The sequence below is a fragment of the Saimiri boliviensis genome, chromosome 2 (assembly GCF_048565385.1).
Source record: "Saimiri boliviensis isolate mSaiBol1 chromosome 2, mSaiBol1.pri, whole genome shotgun sequence".
Lineage (NCBI taxonomy): Eukaryota > Metazoa > Chordata > Mammalia > Primates > Cebidae > Saimiri > Saimiri boliviensis.
The window spans coordinates 187,990,984-188,007,343 of record NC_133450.1 but is presented as its reverse complement, the minus strand read 5'-3'; the positions used below and the strand labels follow the sequence as shown (position 1 = coordinate 188,007,343).

Below are 16,360 nucleotides of genomic sequence, written 5' to 3'. Positions count from 1 at the left end.
TGAGCAGATCGCTTGTGCCCAGGAGTTCAAGGTTACAGTGAGCTATGATTGCACCACTGCTACAGCCTGGGCAACAGGGCAAGACTCTGTCTCCTTCAAATTTAATTTAATTTAATTTAAATTTTAAAATAAAAAGTAAAAGACTGACAACACCCAGCATCAGTCAAGATATGGAGAAATGGATACTGTTGTATTCTTGGTGGAGATTTAAATTAAGACATTTCTGAGGGCAATTTAGGGCATCTTTCAACAATTTAAATAAACATACCTTTGATCCAATAACTCCCTGTCAAGATAGCTATCATAGAGTAGTATTTGTACATGTGCCAAAGAGTTGTGTAAAATGATATTATTTGATATTATTTGCAGCATTGTTTGCATAGCGAAAGAAAACATTAGTTATAACTTAAATGTCCAACAACAGGAAATGCTCAAATGAACTATAATATATTCAAACAATAGAATATTACATATAACTTTTAAAGAAACAATTATATAAAAATATCTACAGCTGGGCTTGGTGACTCACGCCTATAATCCTAGCACTCTGGGAGGCTGAGGCAGGTGGATCACCTGAGGTTGGGAGTTCAAGAGCCGCCTGACCAGCATGGTGAAACCCCGTCTCTACTAAAAATACAAAAATTAGCTTGTTGTGGTGGTGCATGCCTGTGGTTCCAGCTACTTGGGAGGTTGAGGCAGGAGAATTTCTTGAACTCAGGAGGCGGAGGTTGCAGTGAGTTGAGATCGTGCCACTGTACTCCAGCCTGGGCAACAAGAGTGAAACTCCCTCTCAAAAAAATAGATAGATAGATAGATAGATAGATAGATAGATAGATAGACAGAGATATAGATACATACACACATACATCTATATGACATGGTATATTGTTAAAAGCAAGCCTCACATATTAAAGAAAGACATAGAAGATTTTAAAAGACCCAAATAAAACTTTTAAAGATAAAAAATACAATGGTTGAAAATTTTAAAAATCAAATAGATGAATGCAACATGATATCCTGGATTGTATCCAGGAACAGAAAAAGGATATTTGTGGGAAAACTGGGAATATTTGAATAATGCCTGTAGTTTAATACCAATTATGTTTAGTTGTGCCACTGCTAATTTCTGAGTTTTGATAAACATATCATGGCTATATAAGATGTTCACATTAGGAGTAAGTTGGTTTAAAGTTATACAAGAAATCTGTGTCATATCTTTAGAACTCTTCTGCCAATCTAAAATTATTTCAAAATTTAAAACAAATTTTAAATACATTAGATGGAATTAAAGCAGACTAGAATTTGCAGCAGAAAATATTAGTAAACTTGATACCATAGCAATAGACAGTAACAAAAAGAAAAAAGAAAAAAATAAATAAATAAGCAAAGTATCAGTGAGCTTTGGGACTTCAAGTGGCCTCATATATGTATAATTGGAATCTCAGGAAAAGAAGCAATAGGCAGAAAAAAAATATGGAAAAAATCAAAATTTTTCCATACTTGATTTAAAAAATTCTACAAACTCATAGATTCAAGAACCTCAACAAACCTTAAGCAGAAGAAACATGAAGATAGCTAGACCAAGGCACATTATAATACAGTTGCTTTAATCAGTGGTAAAGAGAACATCTTAAAAGCAATCATAGAAAAAGACACATTATATGCAGAGGACAAACATAAGGATGACAGCAGTCATTGTCAGAAGCAATGCAAGCCAGAAGACAGTAGCGCGATAGCTTCACAATGCTCAAAAGAAAATTAAACTGTCAGAATTCTATACTAAGCAAAATACCTCTCAAAACTGAAGTTAAATAAAAATATTTTCAGACATACAAAATTTTAGAGACTTTATTACCAACAGACTAGATCTTTAAGAATGTTAAAAGAGTTCTTCAGGTGGAAGAAAAAAATGATATTAGACAAAAATACCTATTTATACAGGCAACAAAGAGCCCTAGAAATGGTAAATATGTGAATAATTATAAAATTTTTTTACTCTAATTTTTAAACCTTTTAAAACATAGTTTAGATGTGGCCAATAAGATGCTAATAATTTTTTTAAAGGAAGGAATATATAACAATTGACTATTAGAAGCAAAAGTAATAAGGTATTATAGAATTTTAACAGATGTGGAATTACAGTATATAACAATAGCTCAAAACCCAGAAGAGGGGAGTGGAAGTTCACTGTTGCAACATTTATATACCAGGTAACATGGTATTATATTAATTAAAGGTAGATTAATAAGTTACAGTTAAAGCAACCACTAAAAATAAAAGTTAATTATGCTAATAAAAGAATTAATCCAAAAGAATACAGAACAAAATTAAAAGGAAATTAAATAGCAGATGGAACAATAGAAAACAAACAGCAAGATGAAATATTTAAATCCAATTTTTGGATGACAATATCCATGGTCATTTTTAATGTAATTGGTCTAAGCATCTAAATTAAAGGGCACAGATTGTCTAATTAAATTTTTAAAGATCCAACTCTACGTTAAGAGCAGACAAAGTAGATTTTAGAGCAAAAATATTAACAGGGATAACAGTCCTAAAAGTTTATATATCGAATAACAGAGCTTCAAAATACATATAGCAAGACCTGACAGAACTGAAAGGAGGAACAGACAAATCTATAATTATAGCCAAAGATTTCAACATCCCTGTCTCAATAGTTGAAGAATACACAGAAAATTAGTAAGCATATAGAAGACTTGAACAATACTTCAACCAACTTAATTGATATTTATAAAACCCTTCACCCAATAATAGCAGAATGCCATGGAAAAAGACAGCTAAGGAGAGTCCTCCTGGGGTCAAAACAAACCTCAAAGACTGGCCTCAAAAATATTCCTGCCCAAATTTAATTGGATCAGACTGTGGCACAATATATTCCCCAGTGCATGATCAAAAACAATAAAGCAATCAGGTGGCAATTTGTGGACCCTAACACTGTATGTGATACCAACAAAAAGAGAGAGAGAGAGAGAGAGAGTTTGAGCCGAATGCATAAGCCCTTTAGAAATAAAACACTAATCTATCAGGAATTTGGAATTCTTGGCTCTGGTAGAAATGTTCACAAAGCTGACTCTTAATTTGTAAATACTTTTACAGATAGATCAGGAAAAGTGACACTCAAATGGCTCTGCTAAAACCACTGTTATCCCAGGGGTGAATGTGCACATATCCATGGCTATAGCCTCTGAGGAAAGACGGAGGCTTCATGTTGTGGAATAATAGACTAAACTGAATAGTCTAGCCAAGTCAGTAACAAAGAAGTACAAATGAACAAAAGGAAGCTACAAAGAGGGGTGAAAAATCAGTATCCAGAGTGGCTACCATATATTACCAAAAATACACAGTTTTAACAAAAAATTATGAGTCATGCAAAGAAACAAGAAAGTATGCATACATGAGGGGGGAAAGCAGGCAAGAGAAACTGCCTACAAAAGGCCTCAAGTCACATTTAGCCAACGAAGATTTCAAGCACCAACCATAACTATGTTCAAAAAATTAAAGGAATTCATGCTTAAAGAATTAAAGGATCTATGTAGATCTATGTACTTAGTGCAATCCTTATCAAAATCCCAATGACATTTTTGCAGAAATAGAAACATCCATCCTAAGATTCATATGGAATCTCAAGGGACCTTGAGTAGCCAAAACAACTGAAAAATAACAAAGCTGAAGGACTTACACTTCCTGATTTCAAAACTTACTACAAAACTACAGTAATCAAAACAGTGTGGTACTGGAATAAAGACAGAAACATAGACCAATGGAACCGAACAAAAAGCCCAGAAATAAACCCTCATATCAAGTGATTTTTGTCAAGAGAAATGAGACTATTTATTGAGGAAGGGACAGATTTTTGCAGTAAATTATGCTGGGAAAATTAGATATCTACATGCAAAAGAGATTCTTTTTTTTTTTTTTTTTTTTTTTGAGACAGAGTTTCGCTCTTGTTATCCAGGCTGGAGTGCAATGGCGCGATCTCGTCTCACTGCAACCTCCACCTCCTGGGTTCAGGCAATTCTCCTGCCTCAGCCTCCTGAGTAGCTGGGACTACAGGCACGCGCCACCATGCCCAGCTAATTTTTGTATTTTTAGTAGAGACGGGGTTTCACCATGTTGACCAGGATGGTCTCGATCTCTTGGCCTCGTGATCCACCCGCCTCCGCCTCCCAAAGTGCTGGGATTACAGGCTTGAGCCACCGCACCCGGCCTTGCAAAAGAGCTTCTTATGTAATGCCAACAACAACAACAAAAAAATCAAAATGGACCAAAGATCTACCAAAAACTATCAAACTTTTAGAAGAAATCAGAGAGCAAAAGCTTCATGAATTTGAATTCGGCAATAATTTATTGGATGACTCCAAAGGCAGAGGCAAAGAAAGAAAACAATCAACAAATTAGACTTCATGAAAATATTAAAATTTTGTATATCACAAGACTACGTCAACAGAGTAAGAAGGCAACCCACAGGATGGGAGAAAATATTAATAAATTTTATATATGATAAGGCATTAATATCCATAATATATAAAGAACCTCTAAATTTCCCCCCATGAAAAAGTGCTATTAATAAAAGGCCAAATAATTTAAATAGACATTTCTCCAAAAATTTATACAATGGACAATAGGCACATGAACAAATGCTTATCACTAAACCATTAAGGCAAAGCAATCAAAACTACAATGAGATATTCCATCTCACCCAACAGAAGGGTTACTGTATAAAAAAAAAAAAAAAAAAAAAAAGAAAAGAACCAAGTGTTAGTCAGACTGTGGAGAAATTGGAACCCTTGCGCACTGTTGCTGGAAATATTAAATAGGAAACAGTATAGTAGTTTCTCAAAAAAGTTAAAAACAAAATGACCATATGATCCAGCAATTCTACCTCCGATGAGGGGTGGGGAAGTAAAGGAATCTATGATGACAATTTCTCATCAGAGAATATTAATAAAGATATAGAAACTATTTTGAATGAAACTCCAAAATTAATGTACAATAACCAAAATTAAAAATTCACTAGTGGTGCTCAACAGTAGATTTGGATTGGCAAAAGAATCATCAAACTTGAAGATAGAAATATTGATAGAGATTATCAATCAAACTTGATAGAGATTATATAATCTGAACAACAGAAAGAAAAAAGGATAAAGAAAAATGAACATAGCCTCAGGGAAATATGAAACACCATTAAGTGTACTAACATATAAGTGAGATAGGATTACCAGGAGAGGAGGAAAAGAAAGGAATAGAAAAAGTATTAGAAGATATGATGATTGAAAACTTCCCAATTTTGTTGAAAAACATTACATATCCAAGAAGCTCAACAAACTCAAAGAAAGCCACCCCAGACATATAGCAGCAAAAGTGCTTGAAAGACAAAGAGAAAACATTGACAGTAGTGAGAGACAAATAACTCTTCACACACAAGGAAATGATAATAAGATTAGCAGCTGATTTCCTGTCAGAAGCAATGGAAGCTGAAAGGCAGCAGGCTGACATATTCAAAGTGCTGAAAGAAAAGACCGCCAACCAAAAATCTTAAAAACAGAAAAACTATCTTTCAAAAACCAAGGCAAAATAAAGACATATCCACATAAACAAAAACTAAGATAATTCATTGCTAGCAGACTCACCTTACAAGAAATACTAAAAGAAATCCTCTAGGTTGAAAGCAAGCAAATATAGACAGAAATTCAAATCCACATGATAGAACAAAGAGCACTGATCAAGGTAATTAAGTGCCTATTTTTTATGTCTTCTCCTATTTTTAAAAGAAATTGTATAAAACAATATTACATAATTATATTCTTGAGAAAAATGTATACTCTAAAAATTACAAAATATTGTTGAAAGAAATTAAAGATCAGATTGGCTTATCGGTGCTGTCATGGCAGGTGTGCTGAAGAAGACCCTGGCCTCGTCGGATTGGCTGTATGTGAGAGTCCACACAAGACAAGCAACTAAAATCAGTCTGCCAAAATATAAGAGGCTAAGAATATTGTACACAAAGATCCCTGATGTTCTTAAGCAAAAAAAAAAAAAAAGAAGCACATAGAAAGTAAACAGAACAGATTACAAATGAGAAGCTGGCTATGGTTAAAGAAACAGATGTTAAAAAATTAGAAGACTAACTTCAAGGCGGTCAAATAGAAGAGGTGATTCTTCAGGCTGAAAATGAACTAAATCTGGAAGAAAAATGATGCAGTGGAAACCATGGGAGATGTTAAAGGAAGAGCCTCCTGACAATCAGTGGAAATGGCCAATGTAATTATTAAATGACTGGTGGGTTGATTGGAAACTGATATAATTTAAATATTCTATTATATTAAGAGCATGTCCATAATATAATTGACATTTTATACTCAAGAAAAGTGATATAGAAAATATTTAAAAGACTGTTAAAATTAGTGATTATGGTAGTACAGTCTTGTGAATCAATGTTTGATTCACACAAATTATTTCAAAGCTGATATTTCTTTGAGCAGAGAGGTCATGGGAAAAGTTGAAACTTAATTTTTTAAAATCCTATAGATCTTCAATGCAGAGGCAATAATCCAAAGGTAAAGTTTCTTTAGTTTCTTTAGTAGTATCTTTAATACCTCATTAATTTTTTATCATCCTAAGAAGAAAAAGTCCGTAATTATTATTGCCTAAACAAATTTATAGATCACTGTTTGAAGTAAATAGTAAGAGTGAATATTTTCAAATGTGATAAAATAGCACAAGTGGCTGGTGATAAAATTTGAAATTATGGTTAACCTCCTTGGCTGTGATCTAACTTATGTATAACAAACTTTTAATATATAATTAGATTGGGTGTAGTGGCTCACACCTATAATCCTAGCACTTTGGGAGGCCTAGGCAGATGGATCATTTGAGGTCAGAAGTTTGAGACCTGCTGGCCAATACGGTGCAACCCCGTCTCTACCAAAAATACAAAAAATTAGCTGGGTGTGATGATGTGTGCTTGTGATCCCAACTAATCAGAAGGCTGAGGTTGGAGGATCACTTGAGCCAAAAAGGCAGAGGTTGCAATTAGCCCATATCATACTACTGCACCCCAGCCTGGGTATCAGAGCGAAACCCCATCTCAAAGAAAAAAAAAATTAAATTAAAATAGGCTAAAGAGCTGAATGAATACACATTTCTCCAAAGAAGATATACAAATGGCCAATGAGTACTTGAAAACATGTTCAACATCATTAACCATTAGAGAAATGCAAATCAAAATCACAATTAGGTACCACTTCACTCTTACTATGATAGCCATATATATATATATATATATATATATATATATATATATATTTGAGACAGGGTCTTATTCTGTCACCCAGGCTGGAGTAGAGTGGGGTGAACATGGCTCATTGCAGCCCTCAATCTCCTGGGCTCAAGCTATTCTCCTGCCTCAGCCTCCCAAGTAGCTGGGACTATAGGCACATACCACCATGCCTGGCTAATTTTTTGTAGAGATGAGGATTCACCATGTTGCCCCAGCTGGTCTCGAACTCCTGGTCTCAAGTGATCTGCCCACCTCAGCCTCCCAAAGTGCTGGGATTATAGGCATAAGCCACTGCACCTGGCGAGGATGGATGTAATTTAAAAAGCAGATACTAACAATCGTTGGTGAGGATGCAGAGAAATTGGAACCCTCATATATTGGAGAAATGTAAAATGGGAAAGTAAAATGATATTTTCCATTTTGGAAAATGGCAGTTTCCCAAAACATACACATAGAGTTTCTAAATGACCCAGAAATTCCTCTCCTAGGAAAATATCCAAAAAAAAAAAAAAAAAAAAGAAAAGAAAATATACATCCACACAAAAACTTGTACACAAATGTTAATAGAAGCACTACTAATAAGAGTCAAAAAGTGGAATCAACCCAAATGTCTATCAACTGATAACGGGCAAATATGTGATATAGCCATACAATTGAATATTACTTAGCAATAAAAAGAAATTAAGTCCTGATACATGCTACAATACAGATGAACCTTGAAAACATTGTTAAGCAAGAGAAACCAGTCACAAAGGGAAACATATTATATAGTTTCATTTATATAAAATGTCCAGAATAGGCAGCTCAATTGAGACAGAAAGTAGATTAATGGTTTCCTAAGACTGGAGGAGGTTTGAGGGGAAAAGAGGAGTGACTGCTAATGGCTATGGGCTTTCTTTTGGAAGGGATTAAACATGTTCTAAAATTGACTATGTTGATACTCAAAACTATTGCATTGTACACTTTCAATTCACCCATTTAAAGTGTAAGATTCAATAGTTATGTGTTTGAATTGCACATTTTAAATGGGTGAATTTAAATGGGTGGCTGCACAGTATTTGAATTATAGCTCAATAAAGACGCTATTTTTAAAAGGAACTAACCATTGATTCACGCAGCATGGATGACTCTCAAAATAATCATGCTGAATGAAAGAAGCCAGATTTTAAAAAGAGTATATTCTGCATAATTCCATTTATGTAAAATGCTAGAAAATGAAAGTAATCTACAGATACAGAAAGGGATGTATTACCAAGGGGCATGAGAAAAACTGAGGGTATATTAGGCAAGTTCATTATCTTGATTGTGGTCGTGGTTTCATGACTGTATACTTTAGAACTAATCAAATTATATGATTTAAACATAGTTGTATATCAATCATCCTTCAATAAAGCTGCAACAAAAAAAAGCATACTAAAAAGTCACAAGACTATTTCTATGTATAGATACACATATATAATCACAAGACCTATTTCTATGTATAGATAATAGATATACATATGCAAATTACTTGAAAAGTATCTGGATACATATACACAAAACTGATAACAATAGTTACTTTTGGAAAAGTGAAAGTGTAAATTTATTTTGTGTAAATAAGTAAAATGTTAATAAAATTACTTTTAATTTTAAAATAGTGAAATAAAAATCTAACAACAATACCTAGTTCCAAAATAAAATAACACTAATTTTTAAAGAGACTCTTGGCTGGGCGAGGTGGCTGATGCCTGTAATCCCAACACTTTGGGAGGCCAAGGCAGGAGCATCACTCAAGTTCAGGGGTTCTAGACCAGCCTGGCCAATATGGTAAAACCCTGTCTCCACCAAAAATACAAAAATTAGCCAGGCATGGTGACGCATGCCTGTGGTCCCAGCTACTGGTGAGGCTGGGGCAGGAGAATTGCTGGAACCCAGGAGGCAGAGGATGCAGTGAGCCAAGAACATGCCACTATACTCCAGCCTGGGCAACAGAGCAAGACTCTCTCTTTCTCTCTCTCTCTCTCTCTCTCTCTCTCTCTCTCTCTCTCTCTCTATATATATATATATATATATATATATATATTATATATATTTCTGGGGTGATGGGACTGGCAGTCCTGGGGCCACCTTTCCGGAGACAGGGAGGGCCCCACCCGGGGTGGGCAGGGAGGGCTGATGATCTGTCTCCTGCCCCTTCCTTCTGCCCACCCACCCTCCTTCCCACTGGGCAACTGGACATAGCTGAGAGGCAGCAGCTGGATGCCTCAGCTGGCCACAGACACCTCCAGGATGCAGCCTGCAGGGGGACCCCCAGGCCGAAAAGGGTCCAATAAAACATAAACGGAGCCATAAAAAAAAAAAATACTAGATGGATGTAACATTTGAATGGGTCTGTTGATAAAGAGGCTAAGATTTATTCTTAATTGTGACATTAAATTGTAAAAAATGAAAAAAGTATGTATATATATATATATATATATATACACACACACACACACACACACACACACACACACACACACACACACACACATACCCTTAAGCCTGCAGAGGCATGGGCTTTGAAAACTGTGGAAAACCTCATGGAGGAACCGTCAAGATGGATGCTCTGAGCACAGGGAAGAGGGACCAAGCAGAGACAAGAGGAACCCAGTCACTGGCTGCCTGGACACACGGGCTTTGCAGTGACTGAGGGAGACAGGATTCAAGAGTGGACAAATCAGTGTCAGAGTCAACACAGGGCCATGCTTCTGCCTCATTAAGTGACACTGAGCTAGCTCCTTCACCTCTCTAGTGCAGTTCTCCCGCCTGTACAGAGAGCATGGGTTAAGATAACCTTTAAGGACTTTCCTGCTCTGATATTCTACAATTCGGCTGTGCTTCTTCTTCCGGTTCAGTTCACTCCTTTATTCACGTTCCTAGATTTTGCACTTTTGTAAGATCCCTGTGAGAGTTGAGCCAAGACTTCTAGCTCCTCACCTGGAAAGCAAGTCTGCCTATCATTTGTTCACTCATTCATTTATTTTTACATTTATTTATTCATTGAAAATTGCGGCTGGGCACAGTGGCTCACGCCTGTAATCCCAGCACTTTGGGAGGCCGAGACGGGTGGATCATGAGGTCAGGAGTTCAAAACCAGCCTCGCCAATATGGTGAAACCCCGTCTCTACTAAAAATTACCTAAAAATTAGTTGGGCATGGCGGTGCACCGCTGGAGTCCCAGCTACTCAGGAGGCTGAGGCAGGAGAATCACTTGAACCCAGGAGCGGAGGTTGCAGTAAGCCGAGACTCCCTCTCAAAAAAAAAAGAAAAAAGAAAAGTGCTTATGTGTTCATTTAATTGCTCATCCATCCATTCGTATATTCATTCTGTAAACATTCCTGGATCAGCACTGGGTGGGGCCTGACCTAAAAGGATAATTCCTGTGCCTTAGCCACTTTGGCCAACTTTTCCACACCAATTAAGATTTCTAAATAGATTCTGTATAATTGGGTCTTTGGGACATCATCCCTGAAGCGCCCCAAAGTTTCTAAGCTGGGCACATTTCCTCTCCTCCCTCTAAATTTCCTCAGGGATCGCACAGTCCCTTGGTACACAGAGGTCTTTGAAAGGTGCCACCTCCATACGACCTGCCTGCTCCCCCAGAGGCTGTCGGCCAGATGAGCTGGGTGCTGCCAGGTAGGGGGTCCCTGGCTGCCCACAGTAAACTACTAAATTTCACCAAACCTGACACATTGCTGAGAAACGCACTGAATTCTAAGCAGTTTGTATAGTTCTACCAAATTCCAAAAGCTCCATTGAATTCTATCAAATTTCAAACCCTTTGCTGAATTCTATGAAAGTCCAGGCATGTTTTCAGAGTTTGGAAAGCTGGGCTGGTGTGAAACCCTGTGTCCTGTTCACCAGGATTCTCTATATTTAGGAGGCACAGGCCTACTTCTTTGAACTGTATCCTGCTAGCTCCAGATAGAAAAGATCCCTGGTCTCAAACCCTCTGAAACATCCTCCAGTGGATCCGGAGGAGCCTGAAGGTGAGTGAGAAATGGGACGTGAAGGCAGAGGAGGGAGTCAAGAGCCTGAGAAGATGAGGGCCTTGCCTTCCCCTTCCGACTGACTCCGCAACACTGGGCAAGCCTCTTCTCCTCACTGGGCCTCAGTTTCCCCATGTATAACAGGGGGGCAGTCCAGCTGATCTGTAAAACCCCTCCCAGCTCTGCCAAGGTGTCACCTAGGCTGGAACCAGCCCGTATTTGGCATCCAGTGGTTCACTCCCAGTTTGCCTTAGCCACGAATGTCACAGCAAGTCGGGGGAAGTTGACCGTGTCCAGGCTGTCGGTCTCAGCTTGGTCTTCCAAACCTGGGAGAGGAGAGGAAGGGTGACATCCCTGCAGGCTGGCTGGGATGGGAAGCAGGCCAGAAGTGAGAGAGAGAGAGACCTCCAAGAGGTCTAAACCTAGGGCCATGGAGCGAAAAAGAGAGAGAGCTCCGTGCAGCCTTGGGGAGGAGACAGGAAGGTTCCCTGTGGAGGTGCCATTTGAACTGGTTTTTCCGTAGCATTCTGTCAGGAAGGAGGCAAGAGCAGAAAGAACATTATGGGATCTGCAGACAAAGCTTTCTGGCTGTGCTTTGGGAACCAGAGTCCACAGCATCCGTCCTGTTCCTCCTCCTCCTGCAGGCCCCATCCCCCAGCTGAAGGGCAGAAGGAAGAGCAGGGAGCCCCAGGTCCTTTGGCAGCTTGCCCTTGCTCTGGGGCTCCCGTGTCCTCCTGGGTTGTTGTAGGCAGAGTTTGCTCCCTTCCCTCAGAGCTGCTCCTTCCTAGCGATGCCCCTGCCACCCCTCCTGGCCATGGTCTCCACACACCTCCTCCCAGGGACTAAGGAATCTGCCCAGCCTTCTGAAGCACCCCGGCCCCAGGTTCAAGGGGATGCCTTATGGGATGTGGGCATGTGTGTGCACACGTATGTAAGAGAGAGTGAGTGTCTGGTACCTAATGCGGGTACACTCACGTGAATGACAACGCAGTTACACATATGAGCCTATGTGTGGCTTATACTCACAGGCACACATGTGTGTACCTGTATGTCACACTGGTATTTGTGTGTTCACCTGTAGGTGAGTGCACATGTGGTGACCTGTATGTATATTCCAACAGGTAGCCAAAGCTGCAGATGCTTCCTTGTGACTTTTGGGAATAAGCTGTAGTACATGGAAGCATGCAGAGGAGGTGGTGCCTGAGCCAGCCACGGGAGCCACCCCAGCCCTGGCACAGTGCTTGTTTCTGCTCATGCTCTGTTAAATGGGGGTCCCTCTCCAGGACCCCAGCCTCAGAGGCTCCTGGCTGGGAACTCTGAAGGCTGGAAGGAAACTTGCAGCTCACCTGCACCCAGCCCCATGGTGAGTCTGGACATAGTCAAGTGAGACAAGCCTTTTTCTCTCAGGCCCCAGGACCGGATCACAGATCTAGCTGCAAGGTGCCCCGAACTCCCTGAGGGAGGGCTCTGTGCAGGGCTAAGCTCTGAACCCTGCACTCATACTCTGGGAGAAGAAGGAGTAGCTAGAGGGGCCACCCAGCCTGGAAACCTCATGAGTGGTGAAGGCCCAGTGAGACCTAGAGAGACTCCACTTGTGACCCTTCAAATAGCCTGACAGCAGAAAGAAAGGAAGAAAAATATGTACAGGAGTAATGAGCTTCCTGTCACTAGAGACAAGCAAACAGAAGCAGGATGAGGCTGGGTATGAAAGAGTTGGGGGAGAATGAGGCTGAATATGGGAGAATGGGGGGAGAATGAGGCTGAGTATGGGGGAGTGGGGGGAGAGTGAGGCTGGGAATGGGGAAGTGGGGGGAGAATGAGGCTGGGTATGGGGGAGTGGGGGGAGAATGAGGCTAGGTATGGGGGAGTGGGGGGAGAATGAGGCTAGGTATGGGGGAGTGGGGGGAGAATGAGGCTAGGTATGGGGGAGTGGGGGGAGAATGAGGCTAGGTATGGGGGAGTGGGGGGAGAATGAGGCTAGGTATGGGGGAGTGGGGGGAGAATGAGGCTAGGTATGGGGGAGTGGGGGGAGAATGAGGCTGTGTATGGGAGGGTGGGGGCAGGGTGAGGCTGTGTATGGGAGAGTGAGGGGAGGGTGACGCTGGGTATGGGAGAGTGTGGGGAGGGGGAGGCTGGGTATGGAGGAGTGGGGGGAGGGGGAGGCTGGGTATGGGAGAGTGGGTGGGGCAGGGCGAGACTGGGTATGGGAGAGTTGGGGGTCCTCTCTGCCTAGGAAGGGTTTGTATTCAACAGCCTGGGGCCACACCTGTCCTCAGTGCTCCCTCACATCTGGGACACCTGGCATGTAGTAGGTCCTCAGTCGCTTTTAGGTTCTGAGATGAGTAAGTGAGGGAGGAATAAAAGATGGAAATGGTCTCCTACAAGGGAGGCACTGAGGGGAACTGTGCTTGCCCAGGCCCAGGCTGTGGCATCGTGGCCCAAGGGATTAATGGCACAGGGCCAGATACCCTGGAATACCAAAGAGAGGTGACTCATGCCCTTTTGCTGGTGAGAGGATTGTGGCAGCACCCAGAGCACAGGTGTCCATCTAGAACAGTGGAAGAACAAGCGTTGTTTGAGACCTATGGAAGCATACACCCGCTCTGAGCATGGCACATGTGACACACTGTTAGGAGAGCTGGATTCAAGCTTCACCTCACCAAAGACCTGCGGTGTGACCGCAGCTTCCCCATCTACAAAATGGGAGTTCCAACAAGTTGGCCTCGGGGCATGTTCCACACTAATACCCTAAGAGTTCATCAAGTCAGAGCAGCTCTGGCTCTGGCCCACAGAAAACAGGGGTTTGGAGCTGGGCCAAGAGCTCCATCAGATTTTAGCTGCGAAACCCACAGGAAGGCAGATTGTGAAGGTCCAATCCATACAAAGTAGCTGATGAAGCAGGCCCTGGGCAGGGACAGGGGAACACACCCACCGATAGGCTTCAAGGCCAGCAGCCCCTCCGACACACAGCACAGTGTATGCTTTGTGCCTGGATACTAGAGAAGGCCTGAAGAGACAGGTCAGACCACTGCAGGCTGAGGACATTCCAGACAGTGGGCAGAGCAAATGCGATGGCTCATAGGCTTCCTTAAAGCCAGGAGGATCTCCACCTTCAGAGACCATCTAACCCAATGGTTCCTCAAAGTTTGGTACTTGCACCAGCAGCAGAAGCATCACCCAGACCCACTGAGTCAGAAACCAGGATTGGAGCCCAACAATCTGTTTTAACAAACTTGCCAGGTGATTCTGGTACACGTTAAATTTTGAGAACTGTTGATCTAGCCCATTGTTTTGCAGACTATATTCATAGAACACATATCTGCAGTAGGTTAATGGGTGTTCTGTAAAAGGGGATCCATGATCAAATAAGTTTGGGGAAACATGTTCTATATTGCTTTGTGGGAGTCATAGGTCACATTAGCATATTAAAGGCTCTGAGAAGTCCTGCAGTAAAGAGCTTCATTTTTCATTAATCCGTTGTCTCAAACTGATTTTTCAGCTTGGTTACTAATGTTCTGACCAACATTCTCTTTGGAAATTCTGATCTCAATCAATCCTCATTTTTCACATGGATAAACTGAGGCCCAGAGAGTGTAAAGGGATAGCCCAAAGTCACAGAGAGCCACTGTGGCAGTGCTGGAAAAGATCCTAACAGTCCACCTAGTCCCAGAAGGGCTCTATGAGCTTCCTACACCTGTACCCTCTCTCCTTCCATCCCAGCTGCCTATCATCCCTTCAGAAATCTGCAGCATGGAGCCGCTCAACAAAACAGGGGTATCCGAGTTCTTTCTGAAAGGATTTTCTGGCTACCCCTTCCTGGAGCACCTGCTCTTCCTTCTGTGCTCAGCCATGTACCTGGTGACCCTGCTGGGGAACACAGCCATTGTGGCGTTAAGCGTGCTAGATGTCCACCTGCACACACCCATGTACTTCTTCCTGGGCAACCTCTCCACCCTAGACATCTGCTACACGTCCACCTTTGTGCCCCTGATGCTGGTCCACCTCCTGTCATCCTGGAAGACCATCTCCTTTACTGGCTGTGCCATCCAGATGTGTCTGAACCTGTCCACGGGCTCTACGGAATGCCTGCTGCTGGCCATCATGGCCTACGACCGCTACCTGGCCATCTGCCAGCCACTCAGGTACCACATGCTCATGAGCCACCGGCTCTGTGTGCTGCTGGCGGGAGCTGCCTGGGTCCTCTGCCTCCTCAAGTCAGTGACTGAGACGGTCATTGCCATGAGGCTGCCCTTCTGTGGCCACCATGTGGTCAGTCACTTCACCTGCGAGATCCTGGCAGTGCTGAAGCTGGGGTGCAGCAACATGTCGGTCAGTGAAGACTTCCTACTGGCGGGCTCCATCCTGCTGCTGTCTGTGCCCCTGGCATTCATCTGCCTGTCCTACTTGCTCATCCTGGCCACCATCCTGAGAGTGCCCTCAGCCGCCGGGCGCCACAAAGCCTTCTCCACCTGCTCAGCACATCTGGCTGTGGTGCTGCTTTTCTATGGCACCATCATCTTCATGTACATGAAGCCCAAGAGCAAGGAAGCCCATATCTCTGATGAGGTCTTCGCAGTCCTCTATGCCATGGTCACAACCATGCTGAACCCCATCATCTACAGCCTGAGGAACAAGGAAGTGAAGGAGGCTGCCAGGAAGGTGTGGGGCAGGAGGTGGACCTCCGGGTGAGGAAGTGGGGCTCTGTACAGATGCAGGTCTCAGGTTAGTACTGAGGCCATCATATGCCAATGCCAGTGAGGACATGGCAAGACTAGGGTTACAGGTCTGGTATCTTCATCCCAGCAAGGCAGCACCAAGTCCTGCTGATCCTGCCATAGAACAGCCCCCAAATCATCCTCTGCTCCTGCCCCTACCACTGCCCTAGGTCAGCTCTCCGTGTCACCCCTGGCCTTCACACCAGCCTCCTGGCTGGTCCCAAGACTTCAGTCCTATTTCTCCCTCCAATCTCTCCTCCACGGAGCATCTTTTTGAAATGCATGTGTGATCGCATCACGCTTCTCATTGAAATCCCTGATGGCTCCTCACTGCT

The 16,360-nt window shown here is 42.1% G+C and overlaps 2 protein-coding genes across 2 annotated transcripts in view; one reads left to right on the top strand and one right to left on the bottom strand.

The window, feature by feature from the left end:
- The window catches only part of TMEM8B (transmembrane protein 8B), a 96,952-nt gene that overhangs the window by 29,673 nt on the left and 50,919 nt on the right, over window positions 1-16,360 (bottom strand). The gene's annotated exons all lie outside the window — the stretch shown is intronic.
- On the top strand, window positions 15,061-15,999 carry OR13J1 (olfactory receptor family 13 subfamily J member 1). Its single transcript, XM_003943785.3, has one exon. It carries the CDS (start codon window positions 15,061-15,063, stop codon window positions 15,997-15,999), a length of 939 nt encoding a protein of 312 aa, XP_003943834.1.

Coding starts and splice junctions, on each gene's coding strand:
- OR13J1 (XM_003943785.3), top strand. CDS start 15,061: ATGGAGCCGCTCAACAAAACAGGGGTATCCGAGTTCTTTCTGAAAGGA.